The sequence below is a fragment of the Muntiacus reevesi genome, chromosome 2 (assembly GCF_963930625.1).
Source record: "Muntiacus reevesi chromosome 2, mMunRee1.1, whole genome shotgun sequence".
NCBI lineage: Eukaryota > Metazoa > Chordata > Mammalia > Artiodactyla > Cervidae > Muntiacus > Muntiacus reevesi.
Window position 1 is genome coordinate 181509181 of NC_089250.1, and position 10833 is coordinate 181520013.

General features: G+C 60.1%; 1 protein-coding gene across 2 annotated transcripts; it reads right to left on the reverse strand.

Moving 5' to 3' along the window:
• Positions 1 to 378: 378 nt before the first annotated feature.
• Positions 379 to 7187, reverse strand: PRSS27 (serine protease 27). 2 transcript variants are annotated; one of them, XM_065920267.1, is made up of 6 exons: positions 7139 to 7187; positions 3794 to 3820; positions 3149 to 3311; positions 1833 to 2104; positions 1104 to 1273; positions 379 to 675 (listed from the first exon to the last, which is right to left on the reverse strand). In XM_065920267.1, the coding sequence occupies exons 1-6, from the start codon at positions 7185 to 7187 to the stop codon at positions 379 to 381; spliced, it is 978 nt and encodes a 325-aa protein (XP_065776339.1). The 2 variants fall into 2 exon arrangements, with proteins under 2 accessions (XP_065776339.1, XP_065776340.1); XM_065920268.1 differs by lacking the exon at positions 3794 to 3820 and adding an exon at positions 4158 to 4162 and having other exon boundaries at positions 7135 to 7187.
• Positions 7188 to 10833: the final 3646 nt, after the last annotated feature.

Here is a 10833-nt window from a genome sequence, read left to right on the forward strand (position 1 = left end):
CCAGAACTCTGCTGGGCCCCCCTGCCAGTGTCGGTCGCTGTGCCCAGGGCCATCCCCGGGTGACCATTGGTGACACACGGTGACAATCAGGTTGGCAAGGACATAGGCAGGGGGGAAGTGGGGAGGCCACCTGTGTGGGGCTGGGTGACGGCCAGCTTCCGGTGTGGAGCCTCGCCCCCACACCCCTCCCGAGCACCAGACCCCCCCGCCCTGCCCCCTGAGGGGCCACACCCAGGCAACTAGCCCTGAGGTTGGGTCTTTATTGGAGAGTCAACATAAATAAAAATAAGCGGGAACTTGAGAGGAGGGGGAACTGGAGAGTTATTTACAAATGTACATCGTGGACCTGTCAGCCGCTGCCCACCGGCCAAGCAAGGCTCAGAGCAAGGCGATCAGGGCTGCGAGGACCAGGAGGGCGGCTCGGGCGGCCGGGCAGCGTGCAGAGTTCCGACCAAGGGGCTGCAGGTTCCGGGGGTCCCGCTTCTGGGCACTGCCCGGCCCTGCCCGCTGGAACTGCAGCTCTGGGATGATCCGGTGGATCCAGTCATGGTGGGAGGTGAGCCGGATGTAGACACCTGGGCGGTTCCGGCGGGCGCAGCCCTCGCCCCAGCTGATCACCCCGGCCTGCAGCCACATCTGGCCCACGAGGCACACCAGGGGTCCCCCGGAATCTCCCTGCGGCCGAAGCAGAGGTACCTGTTTCGGTGCACACGGGCCGGCGAGCCGGGCTCCACAGTTGCACGGCTCACTGCCCGCGCCTGTCTCCCTCCCTTCGCTCTTCTCTGCCCAGGATACCCCCATCCCCACGGTCCTTCCTCTCCAGCCTGGGGTGCCCATTTCTCTAGCATTGCCACACTACCCACCCTGAATCACCTAGAGAAGTGTCTTGAAAATGCAGCTTCCTGAGTCCCACCACAGACCCACTGACTAACTCCCCCAGGGGGAACCCAGGAGCCTGCTTTCCCAGCTGGTTGAATGCACAGCTCTGGTCTGGGCCCTGTGGGCCCACCTCCTGGGCCTTGTCCCTTGTCCCACGCGGGCTGCTTTCCGCCTGGGGCCCAGGGACAGGGCCCAGCCTCAGCCCTCCCCGCCCCAGTGCCCACCTTGCAGGCGTCCTTCTTGCCCTCAGCGAAGCCCGCACACAGCATGTCGTCCTTGATGGTTCTGGGCTGGAAGCCAGACTCCGCACCCTTGCTGTAGAGCAGGTTGCACTTGGGCGTGCTGATGATGGGCACGGCGAGCTTTTGCAGGGTCCGGGGTTTGGGCAGGCTGTCTGCGGAGAGGAGAGACAAGGTGTGACTCAGGGGACAGTCTCGCCGTGGGCCCCAGGCCCTGCTTCTCAAGAACCGCAGCTCTGTCCCACCTGCTTTTCTCTTGTGTTTTTAGATCTTCTCTTCTGGCTGGAGGCTTTGTGGGACAGAGTTCCTTCTTCCCCCCTGCCACCCACCAGGCCAGGCTCTTTCTGTTCCCTGTGGCTCTGCTGCCCCTTTCCCATACCCACTCCACCCACTTGAGTAGAGATCTTGTGGTCCTTCCTGATGGCTCCCATGGTAAAGAATCTGTCTGCAGTGCGGGAGACCAGGGTTTGATCCCTGGGTTGGGAAGATCCCCTGGAGAAGGGAATGGCTACCCACTCCAGTATTCTTGCCTGGAGAACCCCATGGACAGAGGAGCCTGGCGGGCTACAGTCCACGGGGTCACAGAGAGTCGGACACGACTGAGCGACTAACACATGTGCAGCAGTTTCAACTGAAGATGGTTGGTTCAGGGTGGCCCCCAAGCTGTCTTCTCTAGGCGTGTCACCCATTCTCTCCCCTCCCTGCCCCTAGTACCTTGTTCACTGGGGCTGCCCCAGCCGGTGACCCAGCAGTTCATGCCCGTCTCAAAGACGACCGAGGGGTCAGGCACACACACGGGGAGGATGTAGTTGGTGAAGGTCACAGGTGCCTCCAGCTCCACCAGGGCCACGTCAGCGCTCGAGGCCATGCCTTGGTACTGGGGGTTGCTCTCGACCCGCTTCACCCGGGCATACACAGCATGTGGCCCTGGCCTCGCCAGTTGCAACACCCCCAGCAGGACCTGGTACAGGGGTGTTTCAGAGGTGCTGGTGGGAGAGCAGAGACCCGGCGTGAGGCCGCCCTGCAGGCGTCAGCGGAAGTTAAGTGGAGATGAGAAGTAGGGAGGAGTTGGACTTCCTTCCCGCTCCCCAGGGTGCTGACAACTCAGTCTACACTTTGTCTTCCGGAGCGCACTCTCCAGGGGGTTGTACTACGGGATGAGGTGGGAAAGGGGAAAGGGTGTAAACTCCAAGCAGCTTTTAATTCCTAGCTCCACCCTGGCGGGCCCAGCCGCTGCGCAAGTCACCCAGCAAGTTCTCTGTGACTTGGTTTCCTTGTCTGTAAAATGGGGACAGTAACAGCCCCCACCTGAAAGGCTGTCTGTGGGGGTCAAAGGAGGCGATCACCCACCGGGGCCCAGCCTGAGGCAAGTGGCCTGCTCCCTCTGAGTCTGGATTTCTGAACTCGAGATGTGAGATTTTAGAAGAATTGCAAGAGCTGTGGTGAGGTGAGAGCTGAGATGCCTGGGCAGCCCTGAAGGCTAGGACCAGGTGGGTCATGGCATGGCCATTTTGGATAGGGCCATTGTAGATGACCTCGGAGTGAGGAGGAGGAAGGGCCATTCTGCTTCGTCCACCTGTGCCCAGAGCCCCAACCAGGAAGGGAGTGTCTGGATTTGAGGTGTGGGAGGAGACGAGGAAGAGAGGTAGGCAACGGGAGGAGCCTGCGGGCAGCAGCAGGGGCGGCCTGTCTGACGAAAGCACCTCACTGTGAGCCCCCAGGGGGGAATGGACCCGTCCCAGCTGGGCTGGGGGCAGCAAGAGCCCGGAAGCAGGGGCTGCTGCTGGAAGCTGGCCCCGAGGCTGAACCCAAAGGGAGCCCTGGCAGGAAAGGTTCAGATGTCGCAGACGCAGCCTCTCTCGGGCTGTGGGGGCTCGGCCTGGGCACCCCGCACCGCCGCTGTCCTCGGGCTGGCGCTGTCCGTGGTGCTGAAGCCCGGCGCGGGGAGGGGGCGGTTCCGTCTGCACGATCTGTGCCCCGGCCCCGCCGGCGGAGGGCGGGGAGCGAAGTGTGGGGCGCGGCCGACTCACTTGGAGAAGCAGTGTGCGGCGGTTAGGACCCACCGGTCCGTGATGAGGCTGCCCCCGCAGAAGTGGCTTCCGTTTCGCTGAATGCTGACCTGCCAGGGCCACTCGCCCTCCAAGGCGTTCTGGCCGCCCACCATCCGGTTCAGCATTCGCGGGCGTCCGCAGGCTGGGGGAACAGAGCCGGGGAGGGGTTGGGGGGCGCTCCCTGGAGGCCCATCCCCCTAGCTCTGATTCCCACCCTCAAGCCCACATTCAGGTTTTCCTATCCTGTTCACTTCCTGGCTTTCCTGCCTCTGACCGGCTCCAGGACCTTAGGCCTAAGTCGGAGGCCTGGGCATCAGTCAGCCTCTGACGCAGGCTGTGGGCCCCTTGCCCCTCACCTGTGACACCCGACCCTCTGGGCGGTGGGGGTTAGATAACACGGGTAAAGGTCTTACCCCCCATCCCCCCAGCCTGACAAACAGGCTCCCGGACCTTCCTCTTCCACCCCCCAACTCCTGTCTGGGCTCCCCAGCTTTCCCCACTGTGGGATTCCCGTGCCAGGCCCATTCATTATGGGTCTCACTGGGGAGGGGGGCTCCTGGCCAGTCTCGGAGATCTCAGCCAAGCCCACTCCTGTCCCCCTACCCAAAGGCCTTGAATGCTTACCGTTTAGTGCCTCACCCCCCTGAGTCCCTGAAAATGAGAAAAAGAGGGTGATCAGCCAACTTTGCCCAAGCTGTGGTCTACTCCTCCCCTCCCCAACGACTGGTCAGTGTAGCCCGTCCTCTGCTGCACACGTAGCCTCCCATGGACTCCTCAGGACTGTCCACTGGGGACCTGGCAGGAGAGGCTGGCAGCCTTCAGTTTCCTGCAGGTCCCACCCCTGTGGTGTGCACAGGCCGGGCTGTGGGCCAGAGCTCACCTGCAAGGGCAGACAGGTGCCTTGCCACACGTGGACCAATCAGAGGGGAGGGGACCCCGCCAGGGCCTGACTCCCATCTGGGGCAAGAGGGCTCCTTCCGGACCCCACCAGGGCTTTCCCTCCACACCCCACACTTGTCCTCATCTGGAAGCTCTGTGGAGGATCTGGCCTTTGGCCCCAGGGCTGTGGGACCTCCCCCACCCTCCCCCTCCACCAGCCTGGGGTTGGGATAAGGGGCCAGACAGAGTGAGCGAGGCTCCACGTCCGACCGCCCACCCAGCTGCTTGGGTCTCGCTCGTCTCAGGGGAGTAGAGAGGCCAGCCGGTGGTCGTGGGTCAGCCCTCCCAAGATCCCAGATTCCCAGGTGCCAGCCCCTCTCTCAGATGTTCCAGCTAGCTCACAGGAGGCCCCAGGACCCCTGCCGGGCCTGGCACCCCTGCCTGTGTGAGGGACAGCGGGGAGGGCGGGGGACACTCTTGGAAGTGGACCCCTCTCCCCAGGACCCACTGTCCCCCAGTCTCTGGACAAGGCACAGGGCCCACCTCTTGGCCTGGATAGGCCCTTCCACTCCAGCTCGGAGACCCCAGTCAGGCCTACAGTCTTGACCAGCGCCAGCGCAGCTCCAGGCAACCCACCCCGTAAAGAGAGCCCTGCTTGTGGATCTGATCACTGGGACAGATCTGATCAGAGCTTGGGGAGTCAGCACAGCCTCTCCCCACCTCACACTCCCCCAACACCCCAGCCCCTCTCAGTAACCAGTCCCAGGTGGCGGAGGGGCCCCTGGGCCCGGGCAGGAAATGGCCAAGCTGAGCCACACCCCTCTGTGACCCTGGGGGTTTTGACAGGACCCTATTCTTCCAGCTGAGGGGTGCACTCCCCAGTGCTGGGGGGGCGGAAAAATGAAGCAGTTGCGGGGGTTGCTGAGCATGGGCCAAGAGGAGCGGGCAGGCACAGGCAGGACTGGCCACTCTTCCAAGTTGAGGTGCCAATAGACGCGTGGGGTTTGAGAGCAGTCAGCCCAGGCCAGCAGGACGTCTGCCCAGACACTGATTGTATCAACAAGGGGCCCTTTAAAAATGCACACGTGCCCCAGGCAGGCATTCCCTCCAGCCCCTTGTCTTAGTATAATCTGATTTAGTCAGACTGATAACCCTGGACCCTGCGCTCTTGCTTCTGCTTGCATGAAGCTGAAACGCCCTGGCCGGCTTTTTCCCTCCCCGTGGGACTTTCCCAGAGCCTTGTACAGGTTCTCCCAACAGCCATCCCCACTCCTGTACGGGTATGTGGCTGCACTGTCCACGCCCAGGATCGAGGGCACTCGCACCCTGCCTGGCAGACCGTCCTGCGGAGGCTCTGCAGCCTTCTGCACCTCGGCTTCCTGCTTGGACTGAGCCCCCGGCCTCTGAGGCTTCCCTGTTGGCTCAGACAGTAAAGAATCCATCTGTGATGAAGGAGATCCAGGTTTGACCTCTGGGTCGGGAATTCCCCTGGAGAAGGAAATGGCTATACACTCCAGTATTCTTGCCTGGAGAACCCCATGGACAGAGGAGCCTGGTGGTCTACAGTCCCTGGGGTCACAAAGAGTCAGACCCAGCTAAGCAACTTTGACTTCACTTTTCCTGCCTCCGAATGTTTGTCCACAGCACCCCTTTCCTCCTGGGTCTAAATCCAGATTCTAGAGAGTGCTAATCCAGATCCTAATCCACAGTGCTAAACCTAACTGAAATTCCTCCCCCTACTCCAGGCAGTCCTCCTTGATTGTACTATCTGGGCAGCCTGGCTCCCTTTTCTGAGCTTTCTGTCTTCCCACGTGGCCCCACCTTGCCCTGGGGGTGGAATTCTCATCTCATCTCACCTGAGCTCAGGAGCTCTGTGGAAGCAGGGCCCACATCCTGGGAGCCTGAGCCCAGGGAATGTGTAAGAGGGACAGTGGGGGCAGGACTGCCTGGGGAAGAGGGATGTGGAGACCCAGGCTGGGCAGGGTGGGCATCCTGTTGGGGCTGGGTAAGCCAGCAGGGTGTCAGGCACCCCCTCTGGATCCGGGGCCCTTCTGCTCCTGTATCTGATGGCTCATGGAGGCAGGGGAGACCCGAGGCTTTAGGAGGGAACAGCCAGAGATGAGAGGCCAGGATGGTGCTCAGGAGTTCAGGCCTCTGGTGTCAGCTTTGGAGAGGCAAGTGCAGGCCGCTGTTTGCACTTTGGCAATGACCTCGATTACTCCACCCACCAGGAGCAATCACAGGGTTACACACCCTGGCAGAGACGAGCTCTCTCAAAGAACGTTGTTATCCTGGTGCCAGGGGAGGAAGACAGGGCAGTGAGGCCTGGGGGGCCCTGCGGAGCCCAAGGAGTCTGGGGCCTCCCCACCAAGGTGCCTCCGCCCCGGTGGGAAGCCTGGAGCCCCGGGCAGGGCTGTGGCCCAGGCTGACAGCCCGGCCCTGCGAGGTGACTTGAGGACACGGAAGTGAGGCGGCGGCTGGGCGGGCCAGGCGGGCCCAGGAATGCAGGAGAGTTTCTCCGGCAGAGAGCAGCCTGCCTGGCTGGGAGGGGCCTGGCAGGTGGGGCCCCTGGCTGACACCTGCTCACCCTTACTGGGGCCTCTCTCACCTGCACCCCTGCCCCATGCCCCACTGACCCCCCAGCCTTCCGTGGCTCCCTGGCTCAGGCCAGGCTCGGCCACCCCTCCTGGCCCCGCAGATGCTGGCCCTGGGCTGGAGGCCAGCAGTCTTGAGTTCAGATCCTGCACCCAGGCAGCCCTGTGTTTGTGCCTTGGAGACGGGAGAGGCCGAGATGAGAGGAAGTGGGGTGCCAAGCCCAGAGCTTGGCCCTGCTCGCCCAAGGCAGTGGGAGCGGGGTTGGGGGTGGACCCTGTCCCAGTCACCACCTCGGGGCCCTCGCAGGCCTGCACCCATGCTGCCTTCCCCACTTCACTCCCCCAGGTGGGGTGTCTGGAACCTTCCTCCTGAGGGAAGAAGAGGAGGCCCTTGCTGCAGCCCCCAGCCTGGCCAGGGAGTGGGGACTGGGCTACAGCTGCCGGCAGGACGGACCTGCAGGACCTGTAGGACTCTCCTGCTACCTTTAGGACTCACCGGACCGCAGCAGCAGCAGGAGCAGGGCCACAACTGGCAGCTGCCTCATGGTCTCGGCCTGGCTGGAGTGCCCACCGGGCAGGGGACAGTGGTGGCAGGAGCTCCAAGTGCTCGAGCACGAAGCTCAGGGCTCCATGAAGTGGGTTATATGCTGAGGATGAGTGTCAGCTTGGCTATGCCGCTGGACCTGTCAGCCCGGCCAGCCCAGTTCCTCTCGACAGGAAGGAGACACCCCAGAACTCTGGTTCCTCCATGACCTGGCCCTGAACCCCAAGAGGCCAGACCCCTCACCCCAAGGGTTTGAGGCCAGGGTGTATAGGCCCCATTTAGGCAGTTCGTGGTATGGCGTTCCACCCCCTCTACCGTGGCTGACCACACCCCCCAGCTGACCACAGGCCCCACATAAACTGACTGCAGTCCGCCCATAAGACCCTCCCTGTTTCATCCATTCATTCATTTGTTCATTCATTCATACTGAGCATCTACTTCCCAGGTGACACTAGTGGTAAAGAACCTGTCTTCCAAAGCAGGAGACACAGAGCTGCCAATTTGATTCCTGGGTCAGGAAGATCCCTGGAGAAGGAAATGGCAACCTGCTCCAGTATTCTTGCCTGGAAAATTCCATGGACAGAGGAGCCTGGCGGGCTACGGTCCATAGGGTCACAAAGAGTCGGGCATGACTGAGCGCAAGAGTGTGTGTACACACGCGGACACACACATACCCACACAGTCCATGGGGTCACAAAGGGTCAGGCATGACTGAGCCCAGGAGTGCGCGCGCGTGTGCACACACATACACACACACACACACACACACACACACACGCACGCACGCACACACACGCTATGTCCCACATCAGTGAATGAGAGTCCAGGACTGGGTTTTACACTTTGGGGGGGGATGGGCACGAAAAAGGCCCCCTGTGCTTATGGAACAAAGTGGGGCAGAGAAGGAGTCCGGAGGGGGGTCCCCAACCGACCCCAGCGCCCTGGCTGGCCCTCTGTCCAGGGACTGGATCCCAGCAGTTCCAGGACTCGTCCTAAGGAGGCCACGACCGCCTACCCCAGCCGGGGGCGGTGGGGGGTCTTCCCGGAACCGAGGGCCGGGTGGGCGGGGCGGAAGGTGGTTCTGGGAAGGCCGGGCCGGGTGACCGGACCTTGTCCCTGCCCTGGGCGTGGCCGGCCGGGTTGGGACGTGCGGCCACCGCGGAAGCGGCTCCGGGATGAAGTTATCTGGGGCACGGGGCTGACGTCAGAGGCTCAGGTCTGGGCTCGGCTTGGGGCCGGGGCCGGGGACCAGGTCCGACGGACCCCCCACCCCAGGCTTGGGGTGGGGAGCTCTGGAGCACAGGCAGAGCCCGGCCTCAGCCTCCCGGCCTGCGCAGGGGGGTGCGGCGCGCCCCCCCCCGGGAGGCGCGGGGGCCGAGGTCGGCCGCCCCCTCCCCGCTCCCCTGCCCCCCAGCCCTGGAGCGCCGGGTCCACGCAGTCCTGCCCTCGGATGGGGATGGCCGGGCGGCCGGGCAGAGCCAGGCCTGGTGGGGGTTCCATCCGCTCCTCGCTCCTCGCTCCTCGCTGCCCCCTTCCTCCCAGTCCTGTCCCTGTCCCCCTCATGCTCCCCTCCCCTCCCTTCTCTTCTCCAGCAGCCCTGCGAGGGGAAGGGGGCGTCACCGCAGTTCGGGTCTGTCACACACGCCCCCTCTCTCCCTCCTCCTCCGCGGCCCCCTCGGCACTGTGTCCCGGGCCCTGTGCGGAACGGGCTCCCTGGGGAGGGGCGGAGTATGGCAGCTGGGCCCAGGCTCACTGGGGCTCATTGCACCCGTGTTCTGTGCGCACGCGGGGGGCCCAGCCCTGTCCCGGGCGGGGAACGTCCAGGTGAACGGTGTGGAGGACCCTGCCAGACAGAATGAAGCTGAAAATAACTAATCGCAAACTTGGGAAAATTTCAGAAGGTCAGGACAGCGACATTTCTCCAGCACCTGACGGTCGATTCCCTGGATCTCAGAGGACTCTCAGATTCTTCTGGGCCAACACTGCCTCTCCAGCATCCTTCTTCTTTTTCTTTTTTAAGCCAATTCTAAGAAGGCTATGTCTTGAAATCAAGCAAGCAACAAAAGTCAGGAGTGATCAGACAGCCGGGACGCAGGGAAAGCTGGGCTCCCAGTGACTCCAGTGCCTAGAGAAGCGGCTCGTGTCCCACTGGGCACCTGTGGGCCTGGGGTGGGGGCTGCAGGGTGAGCAGGAAGCCAGGCCTCTTCCTCATTCCCTCACCAAACAAGCGAGAGGAATTGGAATCCAGGAGGATTCAGAGACTTGGATATGTTTTTATCAATTCCTCCTTAAAAAAAAAAAAGTGGCTATCTATCAACTCTGGCAGGGAGCATGTTTTCTAATTTTAGAAGTCACAGTAGGGGCTTCCCAAAGGGTCCAGTGGTTAAGGTTCAGAGGTCACAGTTCAGGGGGCATGGGTTTGATAGTGGCTACCCACTCCAGCATTCTTGCCTGAAGAATTCCATGGACAGAGGAGATAGACAAGCTACAGTCCTTGGGGCCACAGAGAGTCAGACACAACTGAGACACTAACACTTTCACTGGGAACTAATATCCCACGTGCCGTGTGGCAGAAAAAAAGAAGTCCCAGTAGACAACATAATAGAGATGTGGCCATAAACCAAAGAAGTGCAAACAAAATTGACTTCAAAATAAAAAATCAGGGGCTTCCTTGGCAGTCTAGTGGTTAAGATTCTGTGCTCCCAGTGCAGAGGGTAAGTGTTTGATCCCTGTCTGGGGAACAGTGAACTCACAGGCCACATGATACAGCCTAAAAAAACCCAATTTTTAAAATTAAAAAAAATTAAAAAGCAAACAATAGGAAAAATATTTGCAGGAAATGTGGCCAAATACTGACAACATTATCGTCCAGAGCACTCAAGAAATTGATCAGGCAAACCCCGGGCCCCTGAAGACGAAATGAATGAAGGACACAGGCATGTCTTGGAAGAGGAAACCCAATTTGGCTAATAGACTTACTGAGAAATATTCAGCCTCAGTAATTAAAGAAATGCAAATCAAAGCCACAGCAAGGAGATGTGTGGAGTTATATCAACCTTGGTGGAATGCTGTTAGTCAAGGCTGTGGGGCAATGTGCCAGCTGGTGGGCACGTAACTGGCCCAGCCCATTTGTAAATCAGTTTGTTAGTGTTTGCTTCAACTTTTTAAAATAGTTATTCCCTTTGACTCAATGAATTCATCGCTGAAAGTCTATTCTAAGAAGAAAGTCTTAAATACAGAAAAAGCATGAAGATGTCAGTGGACAGCTTACTTATAATTGCAAAAACAAAACAAAACCTTGTTTGGACATTGGTAACTAAGACAGCCTTTCAATATAATTTTAAAAAATTATACTTTCATGGAGAATGGGTAAGTGTAAAAAATGCTCATGATATAAGGGGAAATTTTTAAAGAATGGGTATAAAGATTTTTAGGAAGTAAAATAACTGAAAATTTAAAATTTAAAACAACAGCAGCAACCTCCAAAGGAAAAGTTTGCAGAATGTTCAGCAGTGACCATCTAGGAGGGATTCTGTAGTCAGTTGGGTTTCTTTCCAAAGGAGATGACAGGAAGCCACCTGACTCTTACGAAGCACAGCGGGTGTCCATGGGACCTCTGCTTCTGGTTCGTGGGCCAGTGCATGGGG